Source organism: Lupinus angustifolius, chromosome LG02 (genome assembly GCF_001865875.1).
Source record: "Lupinus angustifolius cultivar Tanjil chromosome LG02, LupAngTanjil_v1.0, whole genome shotgun sequence".
NCBI classification, from domain to species: Eukaryota; Viridiplantae; Streptophyta; class Magnoliopsida; order Fabales; family Fabaceae; genus Lupinus; species Lupinus angustifolius.
Genome location: NC_032010.1, coordinates 2,458,470 through 2,484,922, shown reverse-complemented (window position 1 = coordinate 2,484,922; position 26,453 = coordinate 2,458,470). Strand labels below are relative to the sequence as shown.

The 26,453-nt window shown below is 34.4% G+C and overlaps 4 protein-coding genes across 6 annotated transcripts; 2 read left to right on the top strand and 2 right to left on the bottom strand.

The window, feature by feature from the left end:
* Nucleotides 248-2,690, top strand: LOC109332556 (microtubule-binding protein TANGLED). The gene is made up of 4 exons (XM_019567536.1): nucleotides 248-434; nucleotides 569-711; nucleotides 1,432-1,496; nucleotides 1,632-2,690. The coding sequence occupies exons 1-4, from the start codon at nucleotides 354-356 to the stop codon at nucleotides 2,543-2,545; spliced, it is 1,203 nt and encodes a 400-aa protein (XP_019423081.1). The 5' UTR covers nucleotides 248-353; the 3' UTR covers nucleotides 2,546-2,690.
* Nucleotides 3,598-8,608, bottom strand: LOC109332549 (mitogen-activated protein kinase kinase kinase NPK1-like). Its single transcript, XM_019567533.1, has 17 exons — nucleotides 8,267-8,608; nucleotides 8,100-8,141; nucleotides 7,244-7,309; nucleotides 7,031-7,141; nucleotides 6,876-6,956; nucleotides 6,709-6,786; nucleotides 6,526-6,608; nucleotides 6,015-6,099; nucleotides 5,845-5,945; nucleotides 5,506-5,545; nucleotides 5,289-5,345; nucleotides 5,158-5,204; nucleotides 4,862-5,012; nucleotides 4,545-4,775; nucleotides 4,111-4,436; nucleotides 3,959-4,026; nucleotides 3,598-3,736 (listed from the first exon to the last, which is right to left on the bottom strand). The coding sequence occupies exons 1-17, from the start codon at nucleotides 8,519-8,521 to the stop codon at nucleotides 3,663-3,665; spliced, it is 1,896 nt and encodes a 631-aa protein (XP_019423078.1). The 5' UTR covers nucleotides 8,522-8,608; the 3' UTR covers nucleotides 3,598-3,662.
* LOC109332541 lies at nucleotides 9,426-14,342 on the top strand. Its single transcript, XM_019567527.1, has 5 exons — nucleotides 9,426-10,074; nucleotides 10,946-11,063; nucleotides 11,515-11,867; nucleotides 12,238-12,336; nucleotides 12,594-14,342. The coding sequence occupies exons 1-5, from the start codon at nucleotides 9,443-9,445 to the stop codon at nucleotides 13,867-13,869; spliced, it is 2,478 nt and encodes an 825-aa protein (XP_019423072.1). The 5' UTR covers nucleotides 9,426-9,442; the 3' UTR covers nucleotides 13,870-14,342.
* On the bottom strand, nucleotides 16,041-24,093 carry LOC109332527 (sucrose nonfermenting 4-like protein). Of its 3 annotated transcripts, none has more exons than XM_019567520.1 (14): nucleotides 23,896-24,093; nucleotides 23,350-23,758; nucleotides 23,109-23,196; nucleotides 21,277-21,459; nucleotides 19,838-19,945; nucleotides 19,672-19,731; nucleotides 19,453-19,542; nucleotides 18,651-18,785; nucleotides 17,937-18,081; nucleotides 17,690-17,863; nucleotides 17,108-17,171; nucleotides 16,929-16,998; nucleotides 16,728-16,845; nucleotides 16,041-16,331 (listed from the first exon to the last, which is right to left on the bottom strand). In XM_019567520.1, the coding sequence occupies exons 2-14, from the start codon at nucleotides 23,478-23,480 to the stop codon at nucleotides 16,234-16,236; spliced, it is 1,464 nt and encodes a 487-aa protein (XP_019423065.1). In that variant the 5' UTR covers nucleotides 23,481-23,758; nucleotides 23,896-24,093; the 3' UTR covers nucleotides 16,041-16,233. The 3 variants fall into 3 exon arrangements, with proteins under 3 accessions (XP_019423065.1, XP_019423056.1, XP_019423058.1); XM_019567511.1 differs by having other exon boundaries at nucleotides 23,901-24,093; XM_019567513.1 differs by having other exon boundaries at nucleotides 23,923-24,093.

Here is a 26,453-nt window from a genome sequence, read left to right as displayed (position 1 = left end):
TCAAAAAAATACTCACACATCCCAAAAAATATTAATTTTTTTCGAGAGAAAAGGTGAGGGATACCGGAGCAAAAGATGGTATCCCTGACCCCACATGTAGAAAGTCAACTATGCTGTACCTTGACAAGTGAAAACAGCACATTGATTTATTATTATTAAGTATTTGCTGTTATTTGGGTTGAATGAAAATGTAGCCGTTTTTTCCCTTAGTTTCAGCCGACCGTTGCAAAGTAAAGAGAGAACCGTTATCCTTCACTCTTTCACTTTAACACTTCCGAACTCTTCACAACACAATAACATCAACAACAACAACGTTTTCTTCTGTCTTTTGCTTAGAAAAAGTGACAGAAAACATGGTTGCAAGAACCCCACCAAAGCAAAACAAAGTATTAGTTGCTCTAAACCATGTTCTCATTAAAGAAACACTCAACAAGGTAGTAGTAACAATAATAATAATAATAATAATAATATACATTCATTTACACACCCCTTTTGATTGTTTTGCTTAAATTTGTAATCTTTTTTACATTTCCATGAAAGTGAAAGTGAATTGGTTTTGTTGTTTAAGGTGGATAGGTGCATGGCTCGGTTGCAGGAACTTCAGTATACAGTGGCTGGTGGAACCAAGGTTGTTTCAGGAGTGAGTCTCAGTCCTAGAAGCACCAGAGCTTATCTCAGAACTAGTCTCAGGTGCAAGCAAGAATCTCTAAGGTACCTTTAGTTTTGCTTAACTTTCTATTTTGATTTCAGGATGATTAAAAAAATGCCTAGTTTTATGAGATTCCATATATAATCATTAGAGATCTATTATGTGGTTCTAATGTTAGACATTTGAAGATGAACATATTTAGTTATTATGTTTACTATTAGTATACTAGGAAATTACATTGATTTTTCTTGAGTTTTTGCTTCAGAAATTGCTCTGCAATGTTTGAAGGGTAATGATCTTATTTTTGTGGCATTTATTTTATCATTAGTATTATTGCTGGAGGGGTGATTCATAGAGCTTACTAATATGGGTGAGTGTAACTTTTGAAATAAGTATGATACTAGTCAAATTAACTCAAATCTCAATGGGAAGCCAATCTATTATCTCCTTAATACAATTAAATCTCAATGAGATTTAGCTTAATCTATTATCTTCTTAATGAGAGATTGGTATAATTATCTCCTAAGAGTTCGTTTGCGAGTTGAGTTCCGAAGGGGAATGGAAGGTTGAAAGCCATGTATTATGGCTCTGAAGCCTTCCATTTCTCTTCTTTCCCCTCCGAAACTCAACTCACAAACATACCCTAAGGATCAAGGGTAGCGTAGGAAGAGGGGTGCCGGATATGCAAATGTGTAATTTAGACGAACCGAGATCAATGGAATTACCCCTAACTATATTGTAAATTTTCAACTCATTCTTTTTGTTTTCTTGCCATTTTGAAGGATAAAAAATGGTGCACCAAGGAGGTCTCCTCAGGGAAAGTTTCCAAGGCCAAATACTTTAGAAGGTATTGTTACACATTTACCTATGAAGCAGATTTCTCTATAGCATTACTCATTGTATTCACCAATAGACCATAATAGTTAATAATGTAAAACCTTTTATCTAATATATCCCTTTGCTTTTTGTAACATTTATGCAGGTGAATGGAGGCAAATGTCATTGCCTGCAATGCTTGTAGGAGAAACACTTGGAGAAATTTTACATGCAAGTCAATTTGCTAGAGAAATAGTTTCAGCTGTTGCTAGAAAAACTTCCACTAATGACCCAAAAACTCCATTACCCCAACAAAGGTCAAGCCAGAAAAAGCTACACTCTGAAAACACAGAACTCAAGGCTAGAAGGAAAAAAGAGAAGCAGATTAAACAACAATCTGATTCGCCACCGTCACTTCAAAGGGCTCGTTCTAGGATCAATTTCAAGGTTTCTCCTCCAAAAATTAGAGAGTTTGACAAAGAAAATAACAAGCATTTGGCAAATAGGGTATCTCCTAGGAATAGGCCATGGGCTAGAAAAACAGTACTTTTTCCGAACCCTTTGTTCACTTCCACCACCTCTTCTTCGGTGCAGCAACAGTTTTGCAAGACAAAATCTCCTATTGTATCAAGAAATAAAGGAACGCCGCAGCACAAGTTTCTGATCAAATCGTCATCACCACCTTCTGCAGCCTCAAAATTTCAAGTCAAGGTCCAAAAAAGCCCACCAATTGTGTCTATTTATTCATCAACAAGAGCTACTAGTTTGAGCAAGAATTCTCCAAAGAAGTCAGCTGCATCGAAATCGAGTCGACCTTTCTCTCCTTCTAGACTTGTAACTAGATTAGCTTCACCATTAAGGAGCAAGAAAACTGTACAGAAAAGTGATAGTTTAAGCAAGAACTCTCCAAAGAGATCAAGTGCATCGAAATTTCAACGATCCTTCTCTCCTTCAAGGTTGGCAACAAGATTAGTTTCACCATTGAAGAGCAAGAAAAATGTACAGCAAAGTCATGGGTTTGTAAGTGGATTGAAACAGCGCCCAGAATCTACAATGCTGATCCCTGCTAGAAGAATATAAGAACATTATTCTCCACTTTCTTTGTTTTTATTTTGTTTGGATTTCATACATTTCTTTATGTCCATATGTTTTGTGGATTGGTTTTAAGGCAAAAATTATCCTATCTGAATATAGTAAATAAAGTTGCAGTACAACTTTGATAGAATTGACAACAGTGTCAAGATCTCATCAGTATCTTATACAACTCTTTATGTCCATATGTTTTGTACTTTGGGTGAGACTGAATAATTCTTATTATTTTTGTAAATTTTTATATTTAAGATATTGATGTGCAATATAGGTTTGTTTAAGTTTGGATTGAATCAATTGCAATTTTATAATAAAAACATATCTAATATCAAGATTTGTAGTTTAGTTTAGTTTAGTTTCAATTACTCGTAAAAGCGAGAACCTGAAGGTGATTGATTTTTTTTTTCTTTCTGAAGGATTTGTTTAGTTGTTTTTTGAAGTAAAAGGAAATCAAAGACATACTTTTATTTTTAAATTGAAAGAGTTGTTTGATAAGGGACTACTTTAGCAAAATGTAATGTTTGTGATTACAATTCATTATTCACCACAAGTTATTATGGAGATGGAAAGGAAGGAGGGTGTGTTTGTAATATCTAGATTCAATTTTCAGGTTTGCTTATAAAACATAGGAGTAGCTTTTCTTTGATCAAAATCACTAGTCCTCTGGGAACACCTATATGGTTGATTCTCTCATAGACTCATACTATGTTATATGGTGGTGTAAGTTGATATATGATAAAAAGGGAGGTTTTGTTTGAAGGAAAAAGATTAGGGGCAAGCAACTGATTGTTGTGATTATTTCTATATTCATAATACATTTGGGTATAAATTTGAGACAGTATTCCATCTTTCAACCCCAAAGAAAATGATAATTTTCAAGCAACACTGTATAAAATGATTTACATTGAAAACATGTGAGACCATTGAAGCCTCTCTGTCACAATGAAGAATCTAAACGTGTCAAATGGCAAAATGGTCCATATAGATATTGAATATATAACATTAACAACTGAAACAAAACTGCAGCAATTCTTGTGTTTTCAGTCTTGGTGGCTAATAAGATCCATTCAAGAAGGCAGGATGGACACTCTAAGGTACTCGTCTCTTATTAGCTGGATGAAGCAAATCTCGACCGCTCTCTTTGCCTATGTAAAGCTCCCATACCAGTTTGGCGTTTCATTTCTGCAACATTGTTTCAGGTCACATAAATTAATGAATTATACAGAATTCAAGAGATTATGTTTGGTTTATCTAAATTATTTTTTCAATTATGCATGACAGATAGACAACTTTGGGGGAACATGTTGAAGAAGTTCAAAATATAAAGCAAATTCCCCATGAGCCTACAGAAAATAGTCAATTTAGTCCTCGAGAAGCAAACTAACAAGTTACAGAACTTCTAACCTCTCTTTCTCTCAAGCTCTTGGTAGAGCTCTTCTTCCCACTTCCTCAGTCTCTCAGAATCACTTAAACTGCAAGAACAAAATCAGGTACTTAAATTGTTCGATTTCTGAAAATTACCAATGCTTTGGAGAAAAAGGCAAGAATTGTCAAACCTTGGGCTACTTGAATCTTGCTGGGACAGTCTGTTCCTTTCAGTAAGAGGAGATACTGGAATATCCTGTGAACAATGATCATTTACACTGCCAACAATTGACGAGGACCTGTCATTACTTCCAGGACTTCTAGCATTGTCAACTGCTTTAGATGGAGTGTTACTCGGTGCCCGACTTGGTGACCTGCTTTTCGGAGGTAATTTCAAGTATTTTCGACCACCAGGTTCATCACTTGGGCTATTAATCACATTGGTAGAGAAAGATGTATTTAAAGTGTTGTAGAACTCTTCGTATAAAGGTGTCTGGAGTATTTTCAGTTCAAGAGCCTGCAATAAATGCATACAGTCATCAAAATGACAGAACCGTTAGTTTAGAAAAAGATTGAGAAAAGGTGACAACAGAAGGGCTAACTTGATTTCAGATAAAAGCAATACCTTCTCAGCTAAAAAGTCTTTAATTTTTGACTCTGTGAGCTCCTCTTCTTCCTCTGTCAGAGATGGCACACTTGGAAAGGAAGAATCATTCTGCCCCTCATTTGCCCCTGATTGACCACATGGCATGTAACTTTCATCAATGTCAAAACCAACTTCTCTATGTTCCAGTTCTGGACTCGCGTCAAATTTACACCCCCAATCATCAGAAGGATCAGACATTGGGTTGAAACTCTACATTAAATTTAAATAGAGAATTATGGAAAAGTTTTTAATTTCATATGAAATATAATGAGCAATAAGGACCTAAATGCAATCACCTCAATATTTTCCGATATCAATGATTTGTGTTTGACATCACACTGCAAGAACTCATCTTTGTCATCAATCACACACATTTCGTCATCATTGCTCATTCTCCACAACTGTTTATTTCCTGAACCCTGAGTATTTACAGTCGAGGAGCAAAGGCTACATAATGACAAACATTTGTTAACCAAGGTAATATTGCCATTTTACTAGCAACAGATAACATATTACTAAAAACAACTTCAAATGTGTCACAGAAGAATACTGCCAAATCCTAAAAATTCAAAAAGGTCGTTTCAATACATACAAGGAGTCAACATTTGGGGCACATGATGATGAAGCTTCAAAATTTTCCTGTCGGAAGCAAAAAATATTTAAAATTTGGTTTATAAAAAGTACACACAACAGCATCTTAAATATCAGTTGAATTGTAGATACCAAGGTAGTGGATGACAGAGGAAGAGTATCCGTAGATTCTCCAGTAACAAAGGGATGCTGCACCAATTACAAGCTCAAAGTTAATTTAAGGAGAACTGAATATTTTATGCAAGAAACTGACATTAATCAGGTGAAAGCAGAACTGAAATGGGACAACTAGACACTCAACATGTAACTTTCATATGCATAGTCAAAAGAGAGATAATCATAGAATCACCTGCAGCAACTCTGATGCTGATGGTCTCAAATCTGGTTCCCTACAAAAGTATTATATATTATATGTAACATCTGTAATCAAATAGTATAATAATTCACAAATTTTGAAAGGGAAAAGTGGTAGATGTGTGCTGTCTCTCTCTCTCTAACGGAAAGTATTCTTAAGATAACTTTCTATCCCAACCCTCTTCCCACCCCCACACCATAAAATAAAATAAAATGTTTAGCACAATCAAATTTTCCACATGTATTCTAAGAGACAAGAATTCACTTAGGCTATGATACAGACCACAACTAATTAAGATAGAAGGAAACTAGGAGAAGATTAAAAGTAACATACTTCTCCAAACATTTTATCAGGAAATCTTTTGCTCCAGCAGATAGATGATCAGGGATTGGCGGATGAGCCTTGGTCGTCCCTATATGGAAGAGAGCAGCAACCTGAAGATCCATTCTTTTAGTAGATGTTCAGAAAGCACCTCAAAAAGAATTGAGTCAGAATCTGGATACCTCTTGTTGGTATTGCTGGCTCCATGGAGGCTTTCCAGTGACCATCTCAATCACAGTACAACCGACGCTCCATATGTCAGCAGAGCTGAAAAGGCATCAATGTATGAAAACATCGTGATTTAGTTTCAACTTTCAAAAGACACAAAAGATGGTATACACATGTGTAGAAGAACAAAATAAAAGAAAAATTAAGTTAGGCCCCAATCATACTATATAATACACTACTAATAAGTTTTGAAAGGTAAAACCTTTGAATTTGAATTCATGTATAACAAATAACCATATCTAATAGACAACACAGCTAAATGGAACACAATAATCACTGCTTCAAATCGCATGACAAGAATCTTTGAGAGTATAGTTAGCATAGTTGTGTTACTGAAAATTCATGCTGCTAACTTTTCCTATATACCAAGCCTCAGTGACATCTAACCAAAAGAAACTTCCAGTTTTAATCATGTCAGAGCATACGAATATATCGTAAATATGCAAAGAGGGTTAATGTCCTTACAAGCTATGCCCGGTTTGGAGAATAACTTCAGGGGCCATCCAATATGGAGTACCCTTCATAGATTTGGCACCGGAAATGGTAGCCTAGAACAAAACAATGCACATTTTCAACAAATATGCAAATAGAAGAGCCTTCACGAAGGTAAAACAATATTAGTAGAGCAACAGATAAGACTTAGTTTACCAGCTCAACGACTTGCTTGGATGCCCCAAAATCTGCCAATTTTATGCACCCTTTATTATCTACAAGGATATTGGCTCCCTGGAATTGTTTTATACTTGAACATCAGCCACTGAAAAGAAAACCAAACTAACATGCATATGAATAACATTATAATAAGAAAGGGTCACCTTAATGTCTCTGTGAATAATTCCATTTTTGTGCAAGTACTCAAGTCCAACCAGTATTTGCTTCGTGTAAGTTCTTATGACCTTTTAAACGAGTTAGTGAAAATAATATGGCATATAAAAATACCAAATACATTAATTAGGTAGGTAAAACTTACAGCCTCGGGGAAAGCTCCAAACTTCCCCAATAGTGATGATATGGATCCACCAGGAACAAACTCCAGGAGAATATTTAAACTTTCCTCTTCTCTAACTGTACCCAAATATCTCTACAACAAAAATAAAAAGCAATTCAGTGAAGAGATAGTTTATTAGTTTGAGTGAACTTATTGGCTTGTCAGTATCATTCACCAATAGATTATCATACTCACAACAATATTGGGATGTGAAAGATCTTTAAGAAGCTTAACTTCTTCCTCAAGCTCTTTTATGTGGGCCTGTCAGTAGTGTGCAAAATATTAATCAAAGAACAGCATAAGAACACTACTTATCTCAAAGATCACAAAAAAGTAAAATCAATCATCTACAAGTCACAACCACTCTGTCAATTACTTAGCACTGTATAGATTAAAGGTCAAATTGCAGACCATGTTGCTGGATGCAGCCATAATATTGTGATTACTGTCTATTAGAGAATAGCAGTCAGTAGAGTTAGTTGCATTAGCAAGAGAACAATCAGATTATACTTGCTTGTATTACAAGTTAGCTAGGCTTCCTACTGCAGTACAGTTGATAATTGTAACTGTGCTGCATTTTACCGTTCAGGGTAGCTTACAGCATAAGTCATTGTATCTCTATAAATAGAATGGACTACCTATTGTAAACTAATCTTGATTCAATAATAGAACAGTGATAATTCAGTTATCATTTTTGTTCCTAACTACTCTCTCTTTCATTCTTAACTGCCAATCCACATATTGTGATTGGGGTCACAGCTGCATCACCCTGTAATTGTGATATGTTCCCAAATCACAATGAAGTGGCAACATCAGAATTGCATGAGATTAAAAAAAAAAAAAATTTCAACCACAAAAAATCACCCTGCACGGCTTCAATTCATACTGTGATGACCACAATGCTTGCAATCACAGTGGCTGCAACAGCTACCGCAATTTAAAACCAAACATATACAAATGACTAATGATAAATGGACTTTCATCAAATTATTCTAAGTTTCTAACTATAGAATCACAAGTCCATGACATAGAAATTAATCAAACAACATACCTTTGCCTTCTCTTTGGAAGCGCTACTCGCTGCAATCAAAACCTAGAAAAAAAATAACAAAACGAAATCAATTAAGTTTTAAACCTAAAACTACAACTAGTTTTCAAATAAAAAGAGATTAAAACAAATTGAATTCCGAATATTAACAAAATAAACAAGGAATTGACCTGTTTAACAGCTAGAAGCTCTCCAGAATCGAGATTCATTCCAACATAAACATGACCAAAAGCACCGCAACCAATCAACTCGCCCTTGCGCCATCGAATCGTAGTCGAAGAAGGTTTGGAGAATACTCTGGAATTACGAATACAGCAACTGATCTTGTCAACTAGGGTTCCTCTGAGAGAATGCGACGGTTCTTCGTTCTCCGGTGAAGAACGGAACACGAAAGATCGACGAACTGATCCAAAAATGTCTTGCATTTTGGCTTCTGTGAAATGTGGAGAGTGAAGAAAAAGTGAAGGAGGGAAAAGGGGTTTTGGGAAATCACTTCAAATTTTATGAGATCATAATCAATTAACTTAAATTTCAGGGGTCGTTTTGTTAATTCTTTTGTTTTCACTTTTCATCCACCTTTTGACTTTTGTAAGCACACTTTATACTTATTCTCTTCTCTTTTTTTTTAAATAAGAGAATAAAACATGTGTATTTAATTATATATTTAATAATTATTGAATTATAAAAAAATTAAATTGATAAATAATATATTGATTACCTATGAATTTTTATGCTAATAATACATAGATGTTATGTTATTTAAATAAATAAATCATGGTTACTTTAGAGAAATATCACATTCCTTTTATAATTTATTTTATATTTTTATCTAATTTATCATTTTTATCTCCACTCCTCTTATTAAAACTTTTAAATATTTATAAAGTAATTTTAATTAAATTGTATTATTATTACTTTATAAATAAGACAAGTGTTTACTTAATTATAATTTTTTTTAAGTGTTCATCAAATTGTAACTTGAAATTTTAATCATATAAAGATGAATTTGAAATCAAAATAAAAAAAATTTGAACAACAATTCAATTTAATTCAAAGATAATAAACTTAAAATATTTTGGTTTCTTAAGTATACCATTTTTCATTAAAACTCATTATTTTTCAATATAAAAAAGAAAAAAGTAATAATTTTATCACAAATTATATTTTTGGAATACATTTTTACTTCCAATATTTCCATTTAGTGTATGAAATTTTAAAAAAAAATAGGGTTGAAATTTAAAAATATAGAAAAAGGGGAAGTGCATAGGGTTTAAGGTTCTCACATAATCACATCCTCTATAATGAAGTGTGAAGTGTAATCTTCAAAACCTTAGTGCAAAAACAAAATGGGTTATGGTCCAATCTCTCTTCTTCTAACCAGAACCAGACACCTTTCTCCTACAACTCTAAACCCTAAACCCTCTTTCTTCATTTCTCATTTTCTAACGAGACAACTTTTCTCGACAACTTCTCACGATTCTCAAACCCCTTCCTTAAACCCTAAACCCTCTACCCTCTCCTCTCGTCTCAGCTTCGTCTTCGACCAAATCGATGCCATTGAGAAAGAACGTTCCGAAAAGCACGACACGCTTCAACGCATCAGAACATGGCGCGAATCCAATACGACACCTATGCGATCTCAAAACGACACCCATGTCGTTAAAAATGATGATAATGGACCGGAATTGGTGTCGAAGGTGGAAAAATCTGAACTTGTGAGTGATGGTTTGAAAGAGGTGGAGTTTGTGCATCCTTGGCCGGAGTGGGTTCAATTGATGGAGAGGTTGGTTCATCAGAATTATTTTGATCATAGGAGAAAGGATGAGGATCAGTTGGTACAGGAATTAGGGTTCGATGTGAGTGACGCGGTTGGTGATGATTATGGTGGTGATAGTGGTGGAGTTGATTTTACTAAGGATTTTAAGAGTGTTCATGCGGCGTGTATCAATTTTGGGAAAGATCGTTTCGACATATTTAGGTTTGTGCATTTGTGTAAAATGATTTCATTTTGATGATTGAATTGGTGATATGGGTGGAATTGTTAATTGTAGTTAAAATCTTGAATAGTGTTCTTTGTTTCTCATGAATGTTGTTGTAGGTGTTAATGCTATATGTTTTTAATCTACCCTTGGGATGGATAAGGGTACATTTTTTTAGGGTTTTTGACTTAAAAAAAGTTATTATTTTGATTAAAAGAAATCACTTATGGGTTTGACACTTGCACTGTAGCACATTTGTGTCCTTGGACTTTTACCACACAAAAAAATATAAGCTGCAAACATGCTGAAATCCAGTTTTCTGAGAAGCAGTGTTTTTTAGGTTCTAAGAAAATCACTTGTCAAAATCATTTTTGTAGAATAATGCTTTCTCCTAAGTCTTAACAAATGTGGTGGTGAGTTTTGAAGGTCTTTGAATTGTGGAGTTGGGTGAAAAAATTAATTGAAGTGAATTTTTCTAACAATGCTCTTTGTTATCCATGAATGTTGTAGCTGTTAATGGCTTAATGCTCTATTTTCTTATCTATTTTGGGGGTAGATTTAAGGTCTGTTTATTTAAAATGGTGATTCTAAAAAAGTGATTTTGGGTGCATAGCTTTGCCATAATTCAGGAGTTGCTGTGCATTTGACTGCAGTTATAAAATTTGTTTTTTAAACCTTCTTGCTCCTCTTTGAAGGAGCTTTTTTTTGAAGCAGAGTCCCGATTTTTCTGCCTTTTCTTTAGTAAAAGCCCAACCACATAAGATTAGGAATATAAATGTTAGGAAAACCACATTTTTAGTGTAGAAAACATAACAAATAGGCCCTTGTTGTTATTGATGTGGCGATAACTTTCCAAGGGATTGATTTCAGGTCCTTGTCGAGGAAGGATATTCAAATTCTGGTTGGTTATGGATGCCCCAATGCGGACAAAAAAGTGGTTTTTTCTGCAAAACTTTTAAGGAAGCATGTCCACCTTGATGAAGGAGATGTAAGTATTAACACACTAACACATTTTACTTTGATACTTAACCTGACAACCAATGTCTTAATTGCATCTTGATTTATTTCATGTCAATAATGATTTCTGAGAGTTTTTCCGTTTGAGTTATTTCTTCCATATTTCTTACCATCTGTACAGAATATGGATTCAAGTGTGACTGTGTAAGTGAACAAATTTGTTTGAGATGTTGGAGGCTATTCAATACACTCTACTAGTATCGTGAGAAATTGTCGGAAGTCGTATGGTGACATAGAAACTGAGATCACTTTTAACTCTGCTTGCAGCCTCTTATATCTTCTTTCTCTCACACACACATCTTTACTTACTCTCCTTTTCAGACCCCTTTCATCTCTCTCTCACTTGGTCTAATCCATAGCATATATTGCTCACTATTTGAATATATTTTACATACTTATGATGAAATGTTCATTCATATTAGGTCTGTAGTTCCTGCAGCTTGAGAAACACTTGCGAAAGGGCTTATCTTATAACAAACAAAGAGGATGAGGCACGGACTATTGATATCATGCGGCTCCTACTGACTTTTGGTTTTGATCCTATAAATGGCTCAGTCACCAATAAGTTGCTTCTGAAGCAGAAGTCTCTCAGAACTGTGGTTCGTAAATTGCTTCATGAAGTTGTCAAGTTGAGTTCAGTTCCTATTGATCCAAATCTCACTCCTCCAGTGATTAGAAAGCCTCCACCAAAAGTGAAACAGCCTCCTCCAACTCCAAAGAGACGTGTTGGACGGGATGATGTTGAAATGAAAAAGGGGGACTGGCTATGTCCCAAGTATGTCCCTTGAATCTCCATACTTTCCCGCAATTATTAACACTTAGTTTTACCACCTTGGTGCATGAGAGTTTCAAGTGAATTTCTGTTTTGAAAAATTCTTTCATCAATATATTATGATTCGTACTCCCTGTGAACTTGATATTTTGGCCATGGCACTGATATGCATCATTAATTCAGTATAGTGTCTGCCACTAAATGCATGTAAAGCTGATTGGTTATAGTTTTATAGAGTCTGTTAGATTTTTTTAATTAAAGATATAGATTAGACTAGGTATCGACCTTCTTTAATTAAATTGCTATGGAATAGCATCAAGCATACAACATTTATTTTTCCTGTTGGTCACTGAAGCTTTTGAACACTTCTCAGGTGTGATTTCATGAATTTCGCAAAGAATAATATTTGCTTACAGTGTGATGCCAAGCGTCCCAAGAGACAGTTGCTGCCAGGAGAATGGGAATGTCCCGAGTAAGTTTAAGTCAATTACATTATTTACTTTTCCAGTTATACTTTCCTTCTCTTTCTCATGCACACACGGACACACAAGGCAACTGCACTAATCATATCTGAAGCTTAGGACATCTTTGTTAAGCATAATGTTTTGATATAATTGATAATAACAGCCTGTGGTATTATGCTCACTAAAAGCTCTGAGGCTTCTATGTTCCTTGAAGAGGATTCTGTTGCTGTAATATTTTGAACTTGACCTTTTTTTTCTTTGGCAGGTGCAACTTCTTGAATTACAGGAGGAACATGGTATGCTTTCATTGTGAGTGTAAACGCCCGCATGATGAATTTCATCTGGAGAATAAAATGCAAGATAAAAAATACAGTTCTGAGGGAAGATTGGATAAGATCAGCAGCCGACAAGAGGTTTCAAATGCTTGGAATTTTGACTTTGATGACAATGAATCAGATGGTGCAGATGTTGCTGCTTTTGAGTATGCAGATGCTCATGCTAGAGATAAAGATTTTCCTTCAGATAACCAGGCTCAACATGGAAATCATAGAGGGTTGGAAGATGATTTCGAGAAAAACAACAGAATGCAAGGGTCCCATGATGGTGAATACTCTAATCCCGGTCTTCATAGACCTGGAGTGGGGTTTGATGATTTTGAGGATGAGGATGATATAGATAGTTATGAGTTAGAGACTGAAACTCCAAATAGTTCAAGAATGGAAGCATCTAAAAACAATTTTTATGAAGCTGGAGACTCTTTGGAGTTTGAAGATATTGAAGACGATGATGATAGATTGCATAAACATCATAATATGGCTTCTAGAAAAAGTGGGCGATCCCATTCAATTCGCAAGAAACCATCTTTCTCTGAATCTGATGATGATGAACTTGATTTTGATACAGACGAACAGCGGTCCGTTCATTCCAATTTCAAATCTAGCCATGTTTCTGCTGCTGGCCAGAGAAGAAAGGGCAGAGGTCCAACCAAGAAATTAAGCTTTGGTTCTGAATCTGATGAAGATATTGGTGCTGCTGGCTTATACTCTGATGAGGATGATGACTTAAATGATAGATATTCGTCCAGAAAAAATAGAGGGAGTAAACATGAGCCATTCAGAGAGAACAAAGGGATTCGACATGATTCAGGGAGAAGGAACTTCACTGAAGACAGGAAGTCTGGATATACCGGTGGTCGCAAAGCAGATATGTTCAGTGATAATTTTGATGGATCATCCCGGCAGTCTTATAGGGATGGTAGAGGGTCGCAGGGACAATCATATAGGGATGGTAGAGGGTCGCAGGGACAGTCATATAGGGATGGTAGAGGGTCGCGGGGAAATGACCACAATCGGAAAAGGTTTGAAGATTTTGATGGATCGCCTCGACAGAGCTATTCGAATGGTAGAAGGTCTGGAGGAAATGACGGTGGTCGGCAGAGGTATGGAGACAAGGAACTTGACACAGGACGCTTTAATAAATATAGTAGCAATGAGAAGGATTTTGGTGAATTTAAAAATAGCCGGCGTGTGATTGAAAGATAGTGCCATAGCTCCATGAACACACCTTTGTTTGTGAGTACAGTTTTGCACATCACTATTGCTGATTGCCGAAGTTGAATGAAGTGGCAAAAGCCTAAGGATCCATTTGCTAGTTGGATTTTGGAGTGGAGAGAAGTGAAAGGGAAGGCTTGAGAGCCATAAAATACACTTGTTGGATGATTTTGAAGCCTTCCATTTCTCCTCCAAAACTTAACTCGCAAATGGACCCTAAATGTACTGCCATGACATCCTCGATGCTGAAGTTCTATGGAACCGACCTGAAGGCTTAAACCATGGAATACTTTTTCCCATCTAATCATTTATAAAAGATTACTCAGAGACTAACATTATTATGTATGCTTGATGCCTGTATCAGCAAAGTTAACCTGCTGTATGAAGTGTTGTGCCCTGTTTTGCTGGGATCACTCAGTCAATGACCCTTATTTAATTCCTTGAATAATCATATCTCTGTCTTTTAACGCAATAATTGTTCTTTGAGCATCAGTGTCTGGTTTATCAGTGGCTTCTCAAAGTGTATATCAAGGTGAAAATCTTTGTAGTCACTAGTGAAAGTGTGACGGATTATGAAAACAAATGTTATTTAGGTGCTTAATTAATTATGGCACTGTGTTATTATTGCAGCTTAATATTCTTATTTTCAGTCTGCTCTATGCTAAATGCTTGCGATAGGTGTTACGGTATTCAATTATTGTATTTAATGGTTAATATCAGCATAACGGTAAGGTCGTTTCTCTTATGACGTTGAGTTGAGTTATGAATTCATTAGCATTCGATATGCTAATGATCACTGAAGAATTTGTCTGTAGATGAATCTAGATTTTTCAAACTGAATATCCATCAGCCTATCACATATGACAACTCTCACAAGAGTGAAATCACTTTGAGCCATACAAGGCCTCAAATTTGTCTCGGATTGCATAATCCTTTTGTAAAGTCTACAAACAAATTTGTAGTTTCAACAATGCAAATATGACAAATTGAAACATAGAATAGTAAGAACTTGTGCAAGAATGACACAGGGCAATTCTAAAAATGTTATAAACAATGAAAGAATAATTTAACAAAGTTTTAATATAGCTTTAACTTAGTTGTTTTATTAATATTTGAGAATAAGAGATCCTATTTACAAAGTGCATACTCTTTTGACACTCATAGTTATAAGAATGAAAGGATGAAGATGAACATTAAGATTTACCTTCATTAGTTTATGTAAAGATTGGCTAGAGTAGGGATTGAGAATTTTCATCCGAGAAATATTATATCTTCTACTAATCTTCTTATCCACAAGAAAGTGACACATGTCATTTATAAATCAATCACTAATAAATAAAATATCATTTTGTGACATCACTTTCTCGTGAGTAAGAGAATTTAGTAGAAAGATATATCATTTTTTGAAAGGGGTGTGAGTGTAAATCTTGGTACTAAAAGTAACCCCACAATAAGTGCCCATGGGTAGCCCGTTTCCATAAGCCTCATGATGACCCATGTAAAAGCCCATGCCTCTACCATAGAAATTGTACATGAGCCCACATTAGATTAAAACGCACCAAAAAATGAACCTTTATCACTTCTCAAAAATCAACAAGTACCTTTTGGTTCTTGAGTAACCTAGGCAAGTGTTGTTTATATTAATTTATCATATTTTATAGTTCTAAATAATTTTGATATCAAAATAGTTATATTGACATGTAAACATGCATAAAAGTTTATGACAGAAAATTCTCTCTACTGAAGATATAATTAATTGAATGTTGGATGTGATTAGTAGTAAAATATAACTAACTAAACAGGAGCATGCATAATACACCACCTAATGAAGAAGTCTAATAATCCTCATATACATTATACAAAAAGATACTAAGTATTTAACAAATTCTTAATCTATTAAATGCTTTATCTTTCTGCTTAATACAAAACTTTCTATTTAAGTAATTAAAATAAGTAGATATAAAGTCATAACCACAATGATCTGAAAACAAAAGATATAATATAAAAAGCCCTTAAAAATTACAACCAACCAACAACATATATGCCAATATAGTTCATCTTTTCCTAGTCTTTGTACTTTGTATGTTTTAATTTCACATTTTTTCTCCTTGACTTATGTTTAGCACTGGACACAAATATTGCATATGTGCCGGCACAAAGGAGATAACAATTTAGTTAACATGTTTAAAGGACAAAAATAATTATCAATTTACAGAATATACTCTCTCCTCTCCCATTTCTTTCTATCCTTAAAAAGGAATATAAAATAGTAAGGAGGGAGCATGTTATAGCACAGAAAACAAAGTGCTATTTTATATAACAAATGAGTCCCTTTATAAGATATGAGATACCCAATTAGCCGATTCGAAACAAGAATCTGAAGACATCACTTAAGGAAACAATCCCTTCCACACGCTTGCTTCCGGCCTCCACAATCACTACTCTCCTAACATCTGTAAAAGTTGACAAAATCATATTAACACATTAGGGCCTATGGTAAATGATAAAGAAAGATTTAGAGATTAATGTTTTGTCAATGAATATGATTTATGATATATCATTATGATGTTATCAATTCATGTAGCTGACTCCATCTAGTGAGATAAAGGTTTAGTTGTTGTTGTCATAGTTAGTTCTAAGCAAGCATAAAAGGTGAATGTTGTGTTAGATAGTCAACATCTAATGTAAAACTTTGTCGAATCTCATTGAAATAGATGAACGATGAAACGTTTATTATTTTTTATTCAATTTGAAGTCCTTAATTGGTAATCAAAACAAAGATAAGGTCCTTGCTTTGGTTATCATACTATAGTTGAGGCCCTTCTTTTTCAAGAAATAATAACAATTACCAGGTTTAGCCAACCGCTCCATCACTTTGTGCAATGAATCAGACCTCAAACACATGTGACATCTCGCGCCATTGTAAAGTCCATACGGAGAATTTGCATCTTGTCCCAAAAGCAATGCCTACAATCATCATAATTTAGATTCAACTTTTGCCAACAAACAAAACCAATCAAATGTACTATCAATCTCATAAGTGTAATTACCTGATGGATACTAATGCCGTCGAGAGATATCCGAGCATAAGCTTTATCTTTAGCCAATGCAGTAATATCACTGAGAAGAAAATAACAAGCACGTATCATATATATGCTAGAAGAAACCTTTCAAGGTATAAAGATTAGAATCACACACATAGGGACCAAAAGGGGGGGAATACAATTACCTTCTTGAATATATGTCAAGCAGTGAATCATTATCATCCACAATCGGTATTGAGCTAACTTTAGCTGTGCAAGGAAAGCATATTCACTTAGCAGATATCAAAGGTAGACAATGAATAATATCGAAGTATGATTTTAGCAACACTGCCAACACCATGTACTAGATCACGAATTACAAAGTTTCCGGTTCTCGTGGCAAGGTCAAAGTATTCACCAAATATTATCTCCCTAACCCTCTTGCCACAAACCATAAAAAATCATAAACTGTATTCGTGAGACTCGGTGTACAGGTACACCATACTGATGAACCTTTACAATTGACTAGACATTTTCAGATTTGAGTCCCACCGTGCTGTATTTGTCGAAGTAGCTGATTGTTTCTATTAGTTCAATGCACAAATGAATGGTGTTACAATGTGTGCAAAAGAATCTCCAATTTTACATTCCCTTTGTTAACTAACGCACATTTTTATATACAAAAAAGTCCTGGAAAGAATCCCTGGACCCCTTCATGAGAAACCAACAGGACACGGCAACTAACCGGAACAAATATCTTGACAACTTTAAAAGAGAAAAATGATCACCTTCAACAAACATAGACAAAGCAGCGCCAAGAGAAGAATTTGGCCTTAGCATTGCAAGTGGCTGTCCATTTGGTTCTCCAACTTTAGGCACCCATGTTCCCATGGGTAGTGAACCAATCGGTAGTTGAAGAATCGGCAAAGAACCAGACGAATACTTAAAATGCCTGCATATACCTGAAAAATAAATCCGTACAATAGTTTCAACTTCCAAACCATTTATCTAAAGTCAATAGCTCCAGAAGCTTACATTTTAGTATTCCTGATAGGGAAGCAAGATGTAGCAATTGAGGAAATGAAGCATCTTCTGAAGCGGAATGGATGATAGGAACAGTTGACACCTTGTTTTGCAAAGCTTTCAAAGCTACAACTTTTAGACATTCATGAGGCCCAGCCTGAAGATTAAATATGAAAACAGCAAGATAAATCATAAAAGATTCAAGAGTTCACCAGTAGTTTTATATGATGTTCAAAATGAAGTACAAGAAAAAAATGCAGTGTTATCAACATAAGATGTTAAATCATCAGAAAGCACATGAAAGCAAAAGAACGCATAAAGATCTATAATAAAAAGAAATAATAAACAGCATAGGTGAAAGGGAATAACAGATAATTAGGAAAAGGAATGGAGCAGAATCATATTCCCAGAGGAATGCTTAAAAAGGGGTGATGGATTTTTCATGCACCGCCTCATTTTCCTAAAAGCATTTTTGTGTGTGTGTGGGGGGAGGGACTTCTGAGTTCTGAGAAAAGGTGATCTATATAAAAATCCCTACAGAAACACTTTGGGGCTTTATCAATAAACTCCAAGCACTCATAAAACTTCCAATGAAGGCTCAAATTCTGAAGTTACATAGCAATATTTAATTCTTATACAACTAGCAACAAAGGATTTTATTGAATGACATTGGAAGAATACTTTAGATACATGAAAATTTCGCCATGACTTTTCAGGAGGACCTACATTAACAAAACGCCAAGGATGTGATCCCTCATTACTTTCAAGTGCTCTGTGTTGCTGAAATTTTCCCTCTTTCCAGGCTGCTATAGTATGAGTCTCGAGTTGTTCTTCAGTCAAATTTGAGCCATGATTCCCCAACTGAAATTATGATTGTTACACAAGTAATGAATTTACAGAAATTGCAGCATGCATTCTGCTATTAGAGTAGTAGCTATGAATCATAGATACCCAAGTTTAGAAATGAGAAACGATGACAACATTCATGTTCTTGAGAACAGATAAACCATACATATCTAACAAAGGAAGAACTAGAAGATGATTAAGCCAAATTACGAAAAAATCAAATATTCCAGAATGCCCATATCAAGGTTCTTTCCATATTTATTTATTTATTATAAAATTTCCCATGATAAAACTCTCTTAATTTTTTTATAAGCCCAAATTATCTTACCAGTTCCATCAATGTATTATTAGCCTAAGTGATGATAACTGAATCCACAACACCATAATACATATAACTTAGCATCATTAATATGCATGCCATAATACATTTACTAGAGATTTGAAATCATGTATTGTTATCAGCCTCATAATTTCTTTAAACTTCACGAGGATTTAAGCCTCAACGAAGGTACGATATATTAAAATTTTCATTTTTGACTAGTTACATTTTAACTTCCTATCAATTTTAGACTGGTTTGGTAGCATAAAGTGTAACCAAATAAATTATTATTTGTAGAGTGCAGATCATAACTTAAACAAAAAAATGATACAGGAGTTGCATAAAAATTTATTCCCCACGAACCTCTTTCAATATCAGAATGAAGTCCATTGCACTAAGCATTCCAACAAACTGGCTCCTGCCAAAATCCCATAGGGGAGCCATTGAGATGCCCTGAATCCAGATTAAGTTACAAACACATACATGTAAAATCAGCAATGCAAATGGATAAACTTTATGTTTGATCTCGTGCAAAGATAAAAACTAGCTCTTAATAAATGATGTCAAAGGGTGTAAAAATACCTGTTCATAAAGAATATGGAATGCTTGCTTAACTGGTAAATTTATATCCAAGGCAATGACCTACAATTATAATAAACCAAATAATAAACATGAGCTAACACCAAATATGTCTCAAATTCTTATTGAGTGACAGCATAAAAATTTGAGACGGGAAAAGTATCCAGACCTTCCCCGACTCAGGGAGCAACTCATAAGCGGTATGTGTAGACAAGAATGTTGATATACGATGGCAAGAGACCTCCAGATCAGAATCTGGAATTCTTGGATTAGCTTCCTGGTAAAAGTCTGAAGTCAAGTAGCTTCATTTGTGTAGCATAAAGTTTAAGACTACGAGAATTGAAATATGAAATCTGGCACAATTTTTATTGAGTGAGGATGTAGAAGAAAACAAAATATATTTTATTTTTTAAAGCAAGATTATAAGATTGAAAAAAGTAAAGAGGACAATAAGATAACCTTAAAAACTAAAACTTATAAACCAAAATACGAAGAAAAAGAAAACAAATACATAAATAGAATAATGCTCCCCAATCCCTTTGTACTTCTGTTACAAATACTCCCTAAATCAACCATGGGTCCAACAAAAGAGAGGCCTGAAAATTAAATGTGTGGTATTAGATTTAAGGCCTGAGGTGACTTCTATAAAAGTCTAGCATTTTTCTCAAGCCAAGGACACAAAAAAGTACCAATGTAGCATAATGCTACACCCACCGTAGAGGCTTTCCCTGAGTCATATCAAAGCACCCGATATTGTTAGAGGCCTAACTTCACCCTGAAAACTAGCTCATAAAGGGTGAGTTTCCAAGTCATTATAAGTGGTTCTGTGCTCATATACTCAACGGATGTATGACTTTAACACTTAACACAAACACACACACACCTCACAGCCAAGACTTGACATCTAGGACATGAAGTTTTCACAGCCAAACATTTGCACATAGCTCCATATTGAGATAGGCTTTAATATTATATTAGAATAATTGGACCTAACCACCAAAAACTATCTCAGAAGGGTTATAAAAAGAATTATAAAACAAGCATCAGACATAAATGTATGAATATGGGTATCCTCTACCTCATGGTTAATTAATCATACTCATATGCAAATTAAATCATTACTTATACTAGCGTGTTGATAGCCACTCTCGTGTCTGCCTACCCGCATTCCTATTGTTTGGGATTGAGTTTACAGTCTTTACATGCTATAAATGTCAAATATAGTAATTTGTAGTTGAATATACTCAATCTGGATAATTGGCCCATCTTATTTCTAAAAAGTTGTGCACTAAAATAATTGAATCGCTTGCAATTAGTTTTGTACGTGAAGTGTATAATTGGGGCGTAATCATTGTAAGAGTGAAACTCGGAGACAAGTTACAAGAGATATAGAGAATAAAAAATCAATGAAGAAGAGGAGTTAAAATTTAATGGTCCATGTCTAATACACCTATTTTTGTCTTGTAAAAGTTTAGAGTGTTACTCCCTATAAAAATTGACACGGGGAATGGAAACATGCTCTGCCCACTAATCCATTCATGTATGGAAACACTAAAGTATATGCAACAGCACAAGGGGACAAAAGTGACAAAGGGAGAAGAAACTTACCACATGCCCGAAGACGTCATTATCAACCTCCATGTGGGACCTACTGGGTGTTTCAGCACTTAAGATTGCAGGTGAAATATTTGGCTCTCTCACTAAATAAATAGTATTAACTACTCCATAGCTCCCACTTACATATGGCTCGTGCTCATCATGCCGCCACACACCATCCACATTAAATTTGAACTGTGCATAATGGAAACAATATTCTTGTCAGCACGAGTCAGTTATTATACCTTAACAAATATGCTTAGAAGTATTTCAATATTTTCCTAAAACATCAGATTCTATTGCGACAGTTGGATTATATTCAACATACCAATATTGCCAAAAATAATGTGAAAGGCCAGAAAGTCAAAATACATCAAACATGAATTGAATATCAAATAATATCTACTTATTACTGTAAATATCTCTTCCAACATCACAATTCATAACAGAATGCCTTATCAAAAGTTAACATAACCGACTCTAGATATGCTAAAAATGTGAGCATATAAGTAAGAAACCGATGTACTGAAAGTCCTTAATCTAGTTACCAAAAATTTTTGAGCTCCCAAATTAAGAAAATTTGTTCTTGTCTTCCCAAAAAAACAGGATACTAATAGACAGTTGAAAGAGGAGTTATATAACAACAAAGTCGGCAGAGCTTTCCAAAAGTATCATATATTATATTTATTCATGTCTTATTGATGATAGAATAACTATTCCTCGGTGTTTTTTAATGAGGAAACTTGATGATTGGTATCCAAATCTCCCTTCACCCTTAAAGGTGTAGATAAAGAGCAGCCTGATCACAGTATACGTTATACTCAGGACATTAAACTTAAAGACTTATATGATACCATGGATACATCTTAGGGTAACCTACCATCTAGTTGGCCATATTGTTTCCGAGAAAACGAGCTTCCTTGCATGAATTCCTCCAATAGTGAAGATGACCAAAAATACCCCAAATGTTTTTGCATTTTAAATCCAATCATTAACAATCACATGTTGATTCACTTAACTCGAAAGGGGGCCAGAGCAGATAATTTGTGCCTCATATGAAGGCCGCACCAATTGTACCCCATCAATAGCTAGAGTTGTCAGCATGTGACTTGGAGGTCATGGCTCGAGTAGTCGAGTTACAATCCACCTCTTGCAAATGCAAGTTAAGGCTGCATACTATAGACCCACATAGTGGGTTCACCCTTCCCTGGATCCCACGCATAGCGCAAGCTTTGTAGCGCTAGGTTTCACTGTTTGTGAGTTGTGTAATGGAGGAAAGGGAAGGCCTCAGAGCCATGAAATACACTTGTGACATGACTTTGAAGCCTTTCATTTTTCTTCATTCCCCTCCAAAACCCAACTCGCAAACAGACCCGTATGGAAATTGAAAACTATCATGAAGTTTCTCATTTGATTGTCAAGTAGAAGGAGGTGCATTCAAACCTAACGGTCAGTGGCCACGTATAAGCATGTTATATAAAAGTTTCAATCATGCTAAAACTATTCAACAGGTTTTCCTAATTCATAGAGGCCAAACTTGAGTGTATACAGATATACCTGTATTCTTAATTTTTACCTAACTTCTTATTAATATTATAAATAACTTTCAAAACAGAAGTTTAGCACACACGCAAAATTCATGGAAACCGACAAATGTACTTAAATCTTAACATAATTATATTTCCTCAGGTTTTAAAAATAAAGTTACAACAGATAAAATAATAATTGTTATAAATATTTTTACATTAGCACTGCCACAAAATGCGTGAGAACCGACAAATGTACTTAAATTTCACATAATTGTATTTCATCAAGTTTCCCAAAAGTCAAAGAGGCCAAACAACCTGGTGATATCCCGGTGTCAAGGTGCAAACAACTTGAAATACTGAAGGGCATCCCTCCATGGGAGACATAGGTATATGTTCTGACCATCTGTGCATACACGAGATATTAAAACAGTAAATTAATTCCAACATATTAAACACTACTAAAACTATAAAACTCAGAAAATGCAAAGACAATCACATGTATATCATCCTTTATAACAAAGGAGTAAGATCCGAAATCGACGAATGAAGCTCCTACCTTGTAAAAGAACCACTTAGAATCACCCTTCTTCCCCCATAAGGCCATACAAACCGCTTTGGTATCAAAGTGGGTCCTGAAAGTCCACTTCCTTCATATTCATACCCAGGATCCGCTACAGAACCAAACATTTTCCCCAGAAATTCAACTCAACACCCCACACACAATTAACAAATTTCAAAGTAACTATCTAACTCAAGAATCAGAACAACTTATAACTAGTCTCTGCCACAGGAATCCTCCACGTAACAGAGAGCAGAGGACCCCACCTTAACACTCAAACATGCAGTGTACCTTCACAATCAACACAACACAAAACCCCCACACACTCCAAATTGTAAAAAAAAATGAATTTTTTTCACACCCTCCAAAATAAAATAAAAACCTTTGTGATCAAATAATCCAGCACCTGAAACAAAACAAAAACAAACGAATTACAGTGACATCAAAAAAATAAAATTTAAGAGTTCCACCATTCAGTGGATACAGTTTTTTTAAAGATATAGTGCAATTTAGCAATAATCAAATACATGGAAAAATGCGAACTTTACAACGAGATTTGAAGCAGAAAACCTTGAATTGAAATGGGGTGTGTAAATTGATAAGAATTAGAGTGAATTGTATAGAAGGGGATTTAGGTCAAAAGCAATGGAGAGAGAAAGAAGAAAATGGCATTGAAATGCATTATGTTGTGTGGATTTCACAGAGAATGAGAATAGAAAAGAAGAAGAAGAAGAAGGGAAGAGAGAGAAAAAAAAGAGGAAGTATTTATTATGAAATAAAAATAAAAAATAAAATAATTCATAAAAATGGGAGGCAATAGGATCATACAGCACAAATAAAGGGGGAAGAAACAGATAGAAACACAGGGCAAAATGATTACATTGGGCAGTAATAAAAGGAAAAACTTTAACTTGGTACCTTAAATTGTATATTCATATATAGAATTTACAACCTTTTTATTAAAATAGAACAACTTTTATTTAAGGGATTTTCAATAGTAATATCCACCAATGATATTGGACAAAAACAATCATATTCACATCAATAATAAGAACTAATATGTAGTATCAAGTGTCAATGTGTCATCTGTCATTCTTATTTGAATCATTTTATTTAAGAGTCAATAATAATTAATAATAAATAATATATTGACTATGTAAAAAAATTTACACTATTAGTATATACATTTTTTTTTCTCAATTTTTAAGGACCAAATGTTTGAACCTTAAACTTCTATGAAATATTTTTTATTTCAATTTGATTTGCGGCTCATATTTGTAAGATTATTCCTATGGGGTCCAGAAAGAATCCCGGTCTCCTCCTTCTTCACGTTTCTATAATACTAGCTCTTGATAGTAGTTGAATGGTACACATTTGTTGTCTTATAAGTTGTGTCATTGCATGTATTATTAGATGTAATTGGTCAAGAAAATAATTACTATTAATTTTTTAACTTATATAGATTTTTTCAACTAATAGCACATATAGTGGTACAACTTATAGATGTCTGTGGTTGAAGCACATCTTTTATCGCAAAATACATGTTATTTCATATGTAACTAGCGGTGTGATGGCTCTAAATGGCAAAATGGACTATTCTGTTCGTTTTATCCATGTCCATAAAAAATTAAATGGGCGCAGTTATGACTGCATTATTTTAATTGACAAAATGACATGTTTTGCTTGTTTTAAAACAGACATATATGCGACCTGTAGATATTGATGAATAATTTAAAAATAAAAATTAATAAAACAAAATAAAAAAGGTAGTTGAAGAGAACAAAATAAAAAAAATAACTTTAATATTTAAATGAAGTTGAACAAATCATATTATATTAGAATTTTTAAAACATTAAATTGCATAACAGGATTTGATTTTTTCTTATTTTTTATTTATATTATGCTTACGAGATGCCCACATTTCCCAAAAGAAATATCCATAGGTTTGACAGACAAATAGGAAAATTTTATTCATCCTACCTGCAAAAAATTCCAAGCTATAGAAATATTGTCAATTTTATCATCTATACTGATTAGTTGGAAAAATTATAATTAAACTAAAAGTTTAATTATTAAATATATTCATTCTGGTTATAAAACAGGCAAGCGTTAATTTAGTTTGCTTTTGCATATCTCATTTATCTATATATGATATGATAAATATCCATATTTGAGTGAGGTTAGGCTTTCTTCACCCTGTATACAATACAACAATTAAAATTTCCCAAGAGAGCCAAAACCATCGTGCCACAAACCAATTCAGCTAACAAGCACTTTTTTTTGTTTTCATAAGTATCTTCACACTAGAGGTAATCTTGTCCGAGCCGAGAACATCCACAGGTACGTGTGGCTAACTCTCCCAGCAGACATTTTTTTCATCCACAAGACTCGAACCCGGGACTTTGTTTAAGAAGAATCAAGCATGTATCACTTGAACCAACGCTCACTTTGTTGTTACCAGAGAATAATATATCCGAATCAAAACCAAACAAATGAAAGCAATGTCCAATTGTGACAATAGCAAACTCATAAGGGTGCAAGATGAAGGATTAAGTGAGGGTTAAGTGGTGGTGGAGATGAGGGTCAATATTTCAGGATGGAGGACCGTGGGCGTGGTGATGGGTGCGCCGCCATCTCAACCTTGTAATATTATACCAACATCTTGGTGGTATAAGTAGTAACTATGAGTTATTTTTCCTAATTATCTATTAAACTTTAACAATTGGTAAAATTGGTCATGCATAAAGTTAATATTAAATTAATAATAATGAAAATTATAACTCATGTGTGAAGAAGATCTTGCTCCTGACCTTGACACGGTTTTGATGAAGACGCCAACATCACCAAAAAGAAGAAAAGGAAGATGACTTATGAAGACAAATGAAGATAAAGCTTCAAGACATTAGATTAAGTCTTTGTAAGTACTTCTATCCTAAACTCCTAAGTATATACAAGTATAATTGCTCAAACTATTTTTTAGAAAATGTGAGACACTTTTAAAAGACTTATAACATTTTTCAAAAATAGTGTGTAACAGGTTACATATGTGAGAAAAGAGTTATCCAACTGAAACACTGTTTTTTGAAAGCTGAGTAACCCAT

Bases quoted from the DNA above. Each gene is read 5' to 3' on its own strand.
- LOC109332527 (XM_019567520.1), bottom strand. From the start codon at position 23,480: ATGTTTGGTTCTGTAGCGGATCCTGGGTATGAATATGAAGGAAGTGGA. The intron at 16,999-17,107 runs GTAATTGTATTC...TTTTCTTCTCAG, and splicing joins CTTGACATATATTCAAGAAG to TGATATTACTGCATTGGCTA. The intron at 16,332-16,727 runs GTAATTGTTATT...CAACTTTTACAG, and splicing joins GGAGCGGTTGGCTAAACCTG to ATGTTAGGAGAGTAGTGATT.
- LOC109332549 (XM_019567533.1), bottom strand. From the start codon at position 8,521: ATGCAAGACATTTTTGGATCAGTTCGTCGATCTTTCGTGTTCCGTTCT. The intron at 6,957-7,030 runs GTAAGTTTTACC...CTCGTTTAAAAG, and splicing joins TTGGAGCTTTCCCCGAGGCT to GTCATAAGAACTTACACGAA. The intron at 4,776-4,861 runs GTGATTGCATTT...AATTTAATGTAG, and splicing joins TGATATCGGAAAATATTGAG to AGTTTCAACCCAATGTCTGA.
- LOC109332556 (XM_019567536.1), top strand. From the start codon at position 354: ATGGTTGCAAGAACCCCACCAAAGCAAAACAAAGTATTAGTTGCTCTA. The intron at 435-568 runs GTAGTAGTAACA...TTGTTGTTTAAG, and splicing joins TTAAAGAAACACTCAACAAG to GTGGATAGGTGCATGGCTCG. The intron at 1,497-1,631 runs GTATTGTTACAC...ACATTTATGCAG, and splicing joins AAGGCCAAATACTTTAGAAG to GTGAATGGAGGCAAATGTCA.
- LOC109332541 (XM_019567527.1), top strand. From the start codon at position 9,443: ATGGGTTATGGTCCAATCTCTCTTCTTCTAACCAGAACCAGACACCTT. The intron at 10,075-10,945 runs GTTTGTGCATTT...GATTGATTTCAG, and splicing joins GATCGTTTCGACATATTTAG to GTCCTTGTCGAGGAAGGATA. The intron at 11,868-12,237 runs GTATGTCCCTTG...AACACTTCTCAG, and splicing joins GGGGACTGGCTATGTCCCAA to GTGTGATTTCATGAATTTCG.